General features: G+C 44.6%; 1 protein-coding gene across 4 annotated transcripts in view; it reads left to right on the top strand.

The window, feature by feature from the left end:
* GATA3 (GATA binding protein 3) overlaps window positions 1-11,636 on the top strand; it is a 29,125-nt gene extending 17,489 nt beyond the window's left edge. For all 4 annotated transcript variants that reach the window (XM_083844499.1, XM_083844501.1, XM_083844500.1 and 1 more), the window contains exons 5-6: window positions 3,809-3,934; window positions 10,179-11,636. In XM_083844499.1, the coding sequence (XP_083700625.1) occupies window positions 3,809-3,934; window positions 10,179-10,463 (411 nt within the window). In that variant the 3' untranslated portion in view covers window positions 10,464-11,636. The remainder of the gene's footprint in view (window positions 1-3,808; window positions 3,935-10,178) is intronic.
* Window positions 11,637-12,756: the final 1,120 nt, after the last annotated feature.

The following is a 12,756-nucleotide window of genomic DNA, read 5'->3' on the forward strand; positions in this document are numbered from 1 at the left end:
ACACACACACACACTTCATTTTCTTATTTTTTTTCCCTCTCTCGTTCTCTCTTTATGTGTAAAGTTAACTTCCTAGGAAAAAGCTGCCGGATATCTGGGCCCTGGAGATAACTCATAAACAACAGCTCTGTTTCCCCAGCCCAAACACACAGGAGCTTGAGTGTATCCAAACAAGCAGAGGGGGAGGCAGGATAGGAAAGCGGCTGGAAAGGGGGTAGAGCTTTCACAAAGTGTCTGATGGAACCATGAAAGAATGTCCCGAATCACCCCGAGCCCAGCACATGTAAAATGGAATACATAAATAAATACATTTTGAAAGGTCACTCTTGAAAAAAAAGAAAAAAAGAAAAAAGAATGAAAAATGTAAAGGGAGACCTTGTCTTGCATAATCACTTCTATCTTGGGCATTTCAGTTAAAGTGTAAGTTGCAAAAAGTTCCCATTCTTTGCACATAGCCTCTGCTAACTAAGAACTTTGGATTTTTCTTTTTTCCTTTTTTTTTTTTTTCCAGCACTGCCTGGAAAAACATACATTTATTTCTATAATTATATATATTTCCCCTGCTTCCTCTCTATATTTATTTCTCCTGCTTTCTCAAAAAAAAAAATAATCAGAAGGCACCAGAGCCAGACCTGCATTCACATCTCATTGTAAAGGGATGGGGACACGTGTGTGCCCGTGGCTTGACTTGATCTTCCCTGGCTTTGGAAGACGAGTGGACAGGGGCAGGCAGCACAGAGGCACAGGGTTGGGGGCTGTGGCATGCACCTCTTGCTCTGCCACAAGCTTCCTGCCTGACCTTAGCGTAGTTTTGTGGGCTCTGATCCCCGGTGCGTTGCAACTAATGAAAGGGCTCTGATGGGCTGGAGAGGGAAGTCAAATAAACCCTTAGATGCTGAGAACCCAGCCCAAGCTTTGTTGAGTTCAATGGGTGGCTTTGTAAGGGCTTCCTTTATGGGAGATGATGGATCGAGCTTTGCAAGGTGAGAAGGTGCAGGGAACTCTGCTTCATTTTGGGGGGGACAGTTGTGGGTCTGGAGGCATTGCCGGGGGGGGGGGGGGGGCAGGATTAAGCAGGTGGTACCGAGCCACCACTGTGGTTGAATGGTCTCCATCCCTCTTGGCGACCCTTCGATCCTCATCAAAGCCTGTGGCAGCCCCGTCACTGCTGAGTCAAAACCTTCCTCTGAATTTTCTCCCTTTCCCTGCCCACGTGGATGCAGAGATCTCCGTTTCCCTGTCCGGCTGCTCTCGTTTTGGAAGGACTACAGGCAGTTTCTCTGAGGGAAATGGTGCATGTAGTCTAATTTTAGGAAGCTGTCACCTGCGGATTTTTGGACACCCCATGTAAATTTGGGCATGGAAAACACCCCTAAAATAAACATCTTCATCAGCGCTTTTTTCCTCCTTCTGCACCCTCCTTGATTCCACCTTTCCATCAGTGTCAGCACAGCCAACCTGTGCATGAAGTTGTGTCCTCACTCCCATCCAATATCTGGTCCTCCAGAGGACACTGGGCACCCTATTGCCATCCCATAACATGGTTAGGATTGGGTCAGTGATGAGTATTGGTGGAAACCATTCCTGGGAGCTTTTACGATAGTGTTATTATTCATTATTTCCTGCCTGCTGCTGGTGTCTCTGGTTTAAACTGCACCGTGAAAAGTACAGTCTGGGACCAAAAGAGAACAGGGTTTAAAATATTCAGATGATGATGCCGAGGTTTTGTAGGGAGAATGTGGCAGATGGAAGAGGTTTTAGAGAAGGCAGTGGACACTGTGATTTATTTGTGTATTTAAAGTTAGCCGGTGAGGATCTGCTTGAAATCCTGAAAAGGTAGCAAGGTGGTGACCAGGCGTGTCTTTAAACGCATTTACCATAGGAGAAATTACGGTGAGCGCTGCGTAGAAACCCCAAATGTCTTCAAAGGGGATGTTTCCCCTGTGTGGGCTGAGTCAAATATCACTGGTTTTCAGAAATTTCCTTAGGCTTGATTTTTGGGTTTGATAAGGGCAAAGCTGCCACAGAGAGACTCAATCCAGCCTCCGAGCCACCCGTGCTTGGCCGCTGGGTCACGGCGAGCGTGCGGCTCTGCAAGGAGTTACGTCCTTGCTGCGCATGAAGCATGCCTACCAACCCAGGGGTTCTGATAGGAAGCAATTTTGGGGCCCTGGCACAGTCCCTAGGAGGACAGGACAAAGGTGTATGTGTGCAAATGCGTCCTATGGGCTCTGCTGTTCATGGTGGGGTGTCTCAACCTCTTTGGATGGATTTTTGCAACCAGAAAACCTTTCACGCTGCCTGGTGAGAGCCCCTTGCTGTCAGAGCAGGCACTCTGCGATACTTCTTAATGCTTGTGGGCACAACGTTATTTATTTTTCAGACAGTTTTTTTTGTGTAATTAAAAAAGAAAAAATATTCCTACTCTATCTAAAACAAAACCAACCCGTCCTCTCTCCACCTACGCCACATTCAATTATGATTAAAATTGCAACATGACCTAACAAGAGCTGGTATTAATGCTAGCGCTGTGCCAGTGTCCATGTTTGCATTTTGGGTTTGCTGTACGGTATCCAAAGATGCGGTACTTTTTTTTTTTTTAAATGTTGGATGTGCTACAGTGTGCTGCTGTGTGGGGTGAGGGGTAAATTTGAAACAGTAAGAGCACAAAAGAGAGCATTAAAGGCTCAGTTCTGCAAGGTGCCAAGCATTGCTATGATCTGGCAAATCGCTTAAGCACATGTTTTAACTTTAAGCACATGAGCAGTCCCATTGAAAGCAGCACATCGGGATGAAATCAGAGCTCTGGGACTGTGTCATGTTGATGAAGAAGAGATAGGAGTGGGATCTAAAGGTCTTTTTTGGGAGCTGTAGGCACTTGCACACACGCAGGCATGCATCCACATTCATATAAAAGTGTGCAGACTCCTTTTCCTCCTTCAGTGGCAGAAGGACAATTTGTATGCCACAGTTACAGTTTTTAAATGACAAGTATGAATTCATACATGTGAATGAGAAGTGACTTGGCTAGATTTGGCTTTCCTAAATCATTATCACAGTTAAAAAAAAGTTTCTTTATACACCTTGATACTTATACTTTTTTTTTTTGTTTTGTTTTGTTCCTCCCCTTTTATGAAATGGTAAATTCTTCTTTCAGCCTCATTACCAGTCCTTAAATAAACATGAAGGTTGAGGCTGCAAAAGGGTGTAATTAAAAAGTTGGGATTCTCGCTCTTCGCCGCAGTGTTATTTCCGATCTGGAGCACATATCCTTTGAAGCGGAGCCAAATTTATGGGACCGGGCCACACTTGCGGTCGGACCCAGAGAGCAGCTGCCCACCAAGCAAGGCGCGGGTCTCATCCGGCGCTCGCCGGAGCCGACATGACTCATGCCATTGACTCCTGCAATTGTTGGTTCAGGCCCTGACTGCAGAATTAGACCCCTGGGGGGTCTGAGAGAATTAAGATGGAAAGACATGTTGGCATTTAAATACTATTTTCCCCTCTGGAATGGGCTGTGCCAGCAGTGCTAATTTTGATGAGTCCTATCAGAGGTTTAGCACTCACTTTTAGGATGCCCTTTGGCACCTGATTCAGTTCATATATAATTTGGGATTAAAGTACCTCGGGGATTTTTTCCAGAATTATTATTTGTTCTCACAAGCCAGTTTCTGGAGGCCTCTGCTGATGTGTGTCAGTCTTGCACAGTTGATGTTTTCTTTCTCAGCGATTTTTTTGATTGCACCTTTTTAATGCGTGCGTTTTTCTCTCCCTCTCCTCTCCCTCCCGTGTCCCCCCCCTCCCGCAGTCTGCAGCCAGGAGGGCGGGCACGTCCTGCGCGAACTGCCAGACCACCACCACCACCCTGTGGAGGAGAAATGCCAACGGCGATCCCGTCTGTAACGCCTGCGGGCTCTACTACAAGCTGCACAATGTAAGTGTGACAGTAGCGCTCGGTAGCGGGGCCTCCCTTCTCATGCTCGCTGGTCCAAGCTCTTCCTTGACTCAGGGATTTCCAGTCTTTGGTGGTCCTGATACCTCCCTTATCCCTTTGGGGACCCTGAGGGTTGGAGCAAAGAGCAGGCATCCCCTCGAACGTAGTCGATTGGACTTGGGAAGGTATAAAACAGGATGGTCCGTGGGGAATGTTAGAGCTTTCCCATGCTTGAGCCAAGAAAGGAGGGGTGGATCAACACAGAGAGACGTTATCCACTGCTGATCGGGCTCAGTGTACTGGAAAAGACAACACGCCGTCCTGCAAACTGATACCCCTTCTATGCACAGCTTGGTTCATCCAGCAAATACAAGCTCCGCCAAAAAAGAAAAATGTGCCAGCTACTATTTAGGCCTTTCTTGGGTTTGTGGCTATCTTTGTCCTGTCCCTCCGCCAGTCCCTAAAGATGATTTATTCAGGTCTAGCGTTTGCCCCATTTGACGCAAGCGATTCCTAAACCAAAAAGGGCTTGATTTAGTTAGTGGGTTGTAGAGTCTGCTCAACCTGTGATGTGAATTTTAAAGCATCTGTCATGGAAGGGAAGGAGAAATGAAATGAAATGCCTGGCAGATTTAATCTAATATCTCCATGCAAAGCCAGCTTGCAGGAACCAGAGATATGTGCCCCAGGGAAAGAGCTAAAGGGATCTGAAAAGTCTTCTACCCAATAATACTGCTAAAAAGGAGTCTTAAGACAACTCGTGCTACTCTCATTCCACATGTGGCATTAGAATAATTATGTCAGAAGAAGGAAGAGACTTAAAATTTCTGTGCTTTGATATCACTTTTTTTTTTGGTGTTTTCTAGTGGTCGTTTGCTTTATGTTTGACTTAGAAATATCAGGCTATGTTTTGCCCTCATGTCCACCCACACAAACACATCAAAGATGGATCGGGTTTCATGGGGCAGCCAAACCTTGTGGTGTTTCAGTCCCTTCCATTTGTTATTTCAGGCTCTTTGGTTTCTTGGGATGAGTAAACAAGTTTGGATTAAGTAGAAAAAAAAAAACAACAAAAAACACAAAACCCAACCAGGCTAATTTTTCACCTGTTCTGTGAGAGGCATCTCCCTTGGAAAAAAGGAAAATGTGTTTACCCTTTAGTGGGCAGGCGTCTCAGCATGTTTTGAGTCCTATGTAGCAAACAAAGCTTGTCATCAAACTTTCAGTGTGATCACTGCAAACAAAAGGCTGGACCAGGCAGGAGGAGTGAAACCTCTTAGAGTATCACAAGAAAATATTCTCTGTTCGCTATTTTGGCAAGAAGGCAGCAAGGTCAGCAAGCCTCACTGGAGGAGTCTATGCTTGTGCTCTGTTTTCACTGGGGCTGTGCAGCCACCAGAGGTAGGACTTATATCACGTAGCTCAGGATGGCAGCAGCAGGGAGACCTATAACTGAGCTGCACCCATTGTACCCCAACAAAGCCCTTGGAAGGAAATAGGGTTTTGTCAGGTGCCACTTGTTGGACCTGGTGGAGATGCTTGTGTTTGGATGAGATGATTTGCACCTCCAAAGAGGGTCCAGTTTCTCCCCATGATTACAAAGGGAAGTAGGATTCTAATTTCAGGTGCATTTGTACCATAACCATCAGACTGGAGGCATCCCCCCTAACGTGTATGAGTGCTGGGGCTCGCCAGGAACATGCCTGTGAGAGCACCCGCTCCCTCTCTCTTTTTGTTTTTAACACCAACTTGTGAACCTAGTTGGCCCAAATTGACCCCTAGACCCACTGTTTAGGGAAACTCTGATCCAGCTGTGAAATTTGTGACATGGGGCAGGCCTTGAGCACATTGGAACCATTTTCATACTCATTAAACACACCGTCAGCTGCTGAAAAGCTCAGCACAGCTACTTACCGAAGTCAAGTAGTATCTTGCCTTATGAGCAACTCCATTAATGGGACCTGCTTAAATGAAACCCCTAGAGGACTGAGATACTGTGTACAGCAACAGAACTAGGCAAGGGTACTACAGTCTAGCTATGAGTGGGTAGATCCTTTTCTTTTTCACTTTTCCCAGTAGCTGATGAATTATTACGACGGTGAGAAATGGGCAATGTTGCTGCTGATTATCCTTGAAAATACCACCCTGAGCTTTAGAGCTTTACAGGGGCAGAGCACTTAAGCATTATTCTGCAGCCCAGTGTGGCTTGCAAAGTGTGTGGCTGTGAAGGCTACACTGTACTTCAGAAATAAAATATGAGCTTTTTTTTTTTTTTTCGGGGGGGGGGGGGACTGGTGGTAAGGTGGTGGTAGCTTCACCAAGACGCCTTCTATTTTCTGGCTGCTGGGAGGCAGGACAGTAGGAGCTCTTCTAACTGCCTGCTGAGTGGCACTGGCATCACCCTATAATCAACTCAAGGCAAGGATGAAGTTTGGTGGTAGCATATGAACAAGTTTTCTTGGCTGGTGTAAATTGGTCTGGTATTTTAGAGTGCAAGACCAATTTGTGTAGGATGTGGTCCTTCTCCTTTGGTGTATTTGTGTCTACATCTGTTCTCGGTTAAGAACTGGAAATACAAATTTCTAAAGCTCACCATAGCATGTTCCTCCTGAGCAGCAGAGAGTGTCTGCACAGATCGCGTGTCAATGACAGCTGAAGTCCTTTGGCTGCTTGGAAGATGCCTTCACTCTGGTTTAGGCTAGGCTGTAGGAAACTCATTTTTTTTTTCTTTTCATTGCTTTGAGTTTAATGAGTTTTTCTTGGACCTTCAGATTGTTAGGTTGTTTTAATGGATTGATATGAAGATGAAACTTGCCTGTTTTTTAAGCCCACGCCAGGAAGGATTGCAGTGAATTACACCAAAACTATTTTTTCATGAGCTACATCAGTTTGTTTTGCTGTTGATTCCTACAGCTGAAGCTAACCCATTTGTCAGTAGGATATTAGCAATAATCATAACAGTCTTGGGGTGCGTTTAGTGAAGCTGTTGGCATTTCTCCCACTGACTTCAACAAGAGTCAGCTCCATTAACACCGATATTAACAATGACTAATATTTCACATTGATACGATGCCTTTCATCCTGTGGCATCCCAGAGAGCTCTCTAAGATACAGCCACTCTGGAAGATTAACCCAACGTTGTAATGACTATGTCTAAAGGATAAATCCGCTTCAGTGACAGGACCTTATTGAGGTCAATGGCAAAATCCCATTGTCTTCAGTCAGAGCAAGATCAGACCTATAATGTCTAAGACCATCCCCTGGATTTGGTCTGTTGAATGTGAGGCTCTCGTCCTTGTTATTTCAGTCCTTCTTAGAAGTGGGATCAGCCTTCACTCATTTCAGAGATGGGTAGGAGTGCCTGTACCTCACCCGAGGTGTGCAGCAGACTGGCCTGCACCCATAGAAATGAGTTAGCCACCATTAATTTTGGTAAAAGTCCTCAGAAAAGGTCTTTGTTTCATAGTATCCAAAGGCAGGGCAGTCAGTGTTTTGCACATGATGAAACAAAGAGCGTAATTCCTGCCCATAATTAATTGGCTCCATCTGAAATTAATGAATTTCATATACATGCTTTGGGCTGGTTTAATTTTAATTTAGCATGTGTTTGTCATTTTTATCACAATGAATTTTCACAGAGAAGGTCTTCCCTCCAGGTCTCTCATTTCTCTACCCCAGAAGCAGAGATGAGTCCGTGGCTTTGATGATTTGGGGACCCCTTTAACTTTGCTGTGACTGGCTTTTGAAGTCAGCACAAAATGTTTCCAGCTTGCTGTTGTGACTGCTGGTCTTTCTCCTCCTGACATTTATCCGAATCTTCATCTGTTTGGGTCCGGTGCCTGCTAGAAGGGTGAGACCATGACAGCAGGATGATGCTATCATCTGGGATGGCATCTCTGACGCAGGGCTGGCCATGGCTTGTCACCACCCTGGGCAAAATTCTCATCCTTCAGGTTCACATCAAATCATTGTCAGGGTTGGTCTGTTCTCTGCAATAGAACAAGACATGAAAGACGTTGCTTTAAGGAAGTGGTCAGTGTCCTGCAGGACACAGCACCAAGCACTGTGCTTGATCCCAGTGCCAGCACAGCACCAGTCCCAGCACCAGGCTAATGTAGCTTTGCCACCAGAAGCTCCTGAGCTTGTGTTTGCTGCTTCACCTGGAAATCAGTTCTGGCTGCCCTTGAGACTTCACATCGTGATGCAAATCCCTGGATTTGAGTTGAGTTCATCAGAGATCAGGACTTCCAGGTCTGCTTTGTCATTGCTGCCTGGTGGGATTCATCTGGGGCTGCCTCCTGCTTTTTGAGCATGGGCAGCACATCCCTGCTGGGTGACTTACAACAGAGCAGGCAAAGCTTTCCCATTGCAGGCTGGAGCAAAGGGCCTTCCTTGTGTGCGTGTCCCAGTTCCCTTGGTGAGGACAGGAAGCCAGGGAGAAGGGCGATATTGTATTTAAAGACCATGACATTTGAGGTTTTGGCTTGTTGCTGCCCCGAGGCTGCTGTTGATCTGCACATGGGCAGCTTCATCCCTCCTACCTTTAGCTGCTGGCAAGCCAGGCTGCTCCCTCTGGCTGCCTTTATCCAGAGGTAATCAGCCTTCCATTCACCCATTTTTTTAGGGTGAGGTGAGGTTTCTCACCACTGCTGGTGTGGAGAGCCTGGGGTCACTCATTGAGACTGAGATGACGAACTTTGGGATGCTCCTTCCTCTCCCCGTGCCTCTGTCCCTACCAGTAACAGGGAGCTTTTGTATTCCTGTCTCCCTGGGGAGAGAAATCACTGAATGGTTCTCATGCTGTGGGGAAAGGCACCAAGCAAGAAACTAAACTTTTCTGTGATCTCAAAGAAGGGAGCGCTTTGTTCCTTGTGCTGGCTGAAGATCTTGCAGATGAAGATCTGTTCAGGATCCCTGCAGGAATCACTTTCCATTGTCCTTCGATAGGGCTGAGATGATAGTTCTTGGTGGACAGCAGATCTGTTTCTTCTCCCTTTTCTCCAGTTTGCAGAACACCCACCAGCACTTCTGTGTGCCCACGTGTATTAAAAGAAGTGGTGCTTAGCTCTTTGGGGTGCTGGGCGCTCCTGTGGGGCTGTCTTCTGCCTTGGGTGGGATTCTGCAGAGGGAGCACAGACTCATGTCACTCCCCAAGTACAGATTTTTAAGGGTTTTTACAGATGTTGGATGTATAAGTCCCTCCCCAATTGCCTTTTTGGGGTCTTTCATGACACCTGTGCTAATGCATGTTGTGATGCTGGCTGGCTGTGCAGCAACAGGAGTTTCTTACGGAACCTTTGCTACCATTTCCTAGCTGGGTGTGTGAACAGTCATTGCTGCTGCCTACAACCCTGCAGGAGAATGTAATGCTTTACGTTTGGAGGATCCCAGAATGGCTGAGGTTGGCAGGGACCTCTGGGTCCATCTGCTCCAACCCCCACTCCAGCAGGGCCACCCAGATCAGAGTGCCCAGGACCACGTCCAGGTTGCTTTTGGAGATCTCCAAGGAGGAGACTCCACCACCTCTCTGGTTTTCTCCAGGTATATCTTCATGCAAGCAGAAAGTGCTCTACCATGCAGCACAGATATCTGTTTCAGGCCAAAAATAAACCTAAATAGCCTTAGAAATAAAACCAGTTTGGATAAGGTAAACCTGAAAGGATAGTCAGTGCAACATAATTCCAAAACCAACAGACAATTCAAATACCTGTCGCTTTTATGAAGACTTTGAGCGGCACCCTAATGCCACTGTGAAAGTCTGAGACCCCTGGGAGCACTGAAATCCCAGCAGCTGTTGCCGTTAATGGTTTTAGATCAGTCAGGAAGCCTGGGGGTGAGTTGTTGTCTGCAGGGAATATTTCAAGGTGATAATGATTGGTCTTGTTCTTAAACACGCTGCAATTACCTAATGTGCAGATAGCTGAAATTTTTCAGCTGCTGCAAGTTATTTGGGTATGGTTTGCTCCTGTGAGGCTCTGCACTTTTCTGTTGTTTCATCTTTAGAAATTTCAACCAAACCTGGAATTTTCTGCAACTCTCAGGGGTGGGTTTGGCCCTGGTTTGAATTTTGGGGGTGGGATGAAGTTGTGTAGCCATGGTATGTGGGGCAGGCAAGGGGAGGAGGGGGCTGCTGGATGTTCAGATGGACCTGGGCACTTTTCTGGGTATGGGGGCACAGGAATCCCACGGTGATTTGGGGAGAAGGGATGGAAGCACAAAAAAAAAATAATTGATTTTTGTTTAGATTAACAGACCTCTGACTATGAAGAAAGAAGGAATTCAGACCAGAAACCGAAAAATGTCTAGCAAATCCAAAAAGTGCAAAAAGGTCCATGACAACCTTGAAGACTTTCCCAAGAGCAGCTCCTTTAACCCCGCCGCCCTCTCCAGACACATGTCCTCTATCAGCCACATTTCACCCTTCAGTCACTCCAGCCACATGCTGACTACACCGACACCGATGCATCCTCCATCCAGCCTCTCCTTCGGACCTCACCATCCCTCCAGTATGGTCACTGCCATGGGTTAGCGATAGACTCCCCTGCTGAATGCTTACAGTCTCAAAATGAGAATTACTTTATATACTTGCATTTTTGCAGGCGTGTGGTTTTGGGTCTGACGTCCCAAGTCAAATGGGAGGGGGAAAAAAAAAGAATGAAAAGTAAAAATAAAAATGTTATTTGAAGGCGTAAGAACGAAAGTAATAATAATAATAATAAAAAAATAAAAAGAGAAAAAAACTACAAAAAGCACAAAAAAGGAAAAAAAAAGAAAAAAAGGAAAAAAGTAAAAAAAAAAGTTTTAAAAAAGTGATGTTTGCCACTTTTTAAAGGAACTCACTATGGCGTCTATGTATTCTTACCCACTGAATCTGGATACCATTTGTGAATAAGCCATTCAGAACTTGCATTCCCTATTGGACAGGATCTCTAGTGCTGTGAAAAAAAAAATAAAATAAAAAATGCTGAACATTGCATATAACTTATATTGTAAGAAATATTGTACATTTGAGGAAGACTTTATTGCATCTGGAGAGCTGTAAAGATAAAGGCATGAAGGACTTCGAGAGATTTTTTTTTAAAGGAAAAGAAAAAAAAGAGGATGGGAGGACAATTTAAAAACAAGAAAAACAAACAATGCAGACCAAGAGGAAACGCGGTCTTATGAACAAATGGACCAACTGCCAGTCATGTCTTCTCCTTTTATTTTATTTTAATTTTCTTTTTTTTTTTAAAAAAAAAATTTTGGTTTCTTTTTCATTTCTGGGGAAGGGGAGGGGGCTGGCTAGAACGGTTTTGATGATGCATTAACTAACTAACTAACTAACTAAATAACTAAATAAATAAAACCTGTAGGGAGATCATTCATTTCGGGCCATGGGCCTTTTACATAGGAAGTACCAATGGTGTCAGGCAATCAGTGTTAACATGCGGACATTGCCAACAAGGGGTTTTCAGATAGCCATTCTCCAGGTCTATACGCATTGTGAACAAGTTCCTGTAATTGTTGTTTGTATGTATAATTCAACGCACCAAAATAAGAAAGATGTAGATTTATTTCATCCTATTATACAGACTGAATGGTTGTACAAATTTATTTACTGCTAGTGATAAGACCTGCTTTTTTGTTTTGTTTTCATATTTTTTCCTCTTTTTTTTTTTTTTTTTGAGAATAAACTAGATTAAATTCTGTTGACTTAAAAGTGTTTTGTGCTTGGGTTTGGAAAGGGAATTTGTTTCTTTCTTCATTATTTATTTTTTTTTTTAGAATTTGTTTTGATGGTACTTATTGCATAGTTTCTATGGGGATGGGGATGTGTGTCTTTCTGGACTTGTGCAGATGGGCAATGCAGTGTTTATGGTGGCTTGACAGAAAAACAAAACAAATCAAACAAAAAAAAACCAACAAAAAACAACACACAAATGAAAACTGACAAAACAAAACAAAGAAATAAATCACCTCCAAATAAATGGGCTGTGTGTCACTGTGACCCCACTGCCTCCCATTGGGCTCCCTCCTCCCACGTGGGACAGGTCCCCTGTGCTCTCCATCCACCATGGTGCCACCCCATATCAGTGACATCTTGGGACTGGGGTAAGTGCAAAGGTACAGCAGGACAGTTGTAGTCCCGGCTACTTTTTGGGCAGGGTTAGGAAAAGCCTCAAGACTTTGGAGAGGAAAAATTGGGTACTTCCTGGTGTAAACTGGTGGTCTAAATCAAGATCTTGATGGGAGATTGAGATGGACCAAACCATGACCCTGTGCTGGCAGAAATGAGCAGAATTTGTTACAAAAGGCTGGGTTTGATGGTAGACAGAGGACAACCCCCAAAACTGGGAGAACCCTTCCCTGCATGAGATTTTTTGAAATAATACAGTTTATCTTAATATTATTGTTAATAGTAGTGCTTAGTTCTTATCATTTGATTTCTGATGGTTCCTTAGGAAACAGTCCTCCTTTTAGTCTTTGGTATTTACCCACACAACTTCTTCAAACTGTCATATAGTTTGGGATTTACTTTTGAAATGAAGGGTTAAACTTATCACCCCACCCCCTTTGCTGAAGATACAGGCATGATGTGATAAGACAGAGCTTGCCAAGACTGTGAGAAAATGATTAAAAAACAAAACAAAACAACAAAAATACACCCCCACACCCCAACCTTAAAAACCTCAACAGATGTGACCTGCAAATACCACCATATCTTTCAGATGCTATTTTGAAACCCTTTTTTCATGGGAGAAAATCTGTGGAGAGTACCAGTGACATGGGCTGTCCTTCTTCTGAAGGATGGCTCATGGGATTAAGGGTGTTTCATGTGA

Source organism: Anser anser (assembly GCF_964211835.1).
Source record: "Anser anser genome assembly, chromosome: 1".
Classification (NCBI taxonomy): domain Eukaryota; kingdom Metazoa; phylum Chordata; class Aves; order Anseriformes; family Anatidae; genus Anser; species Anser anser.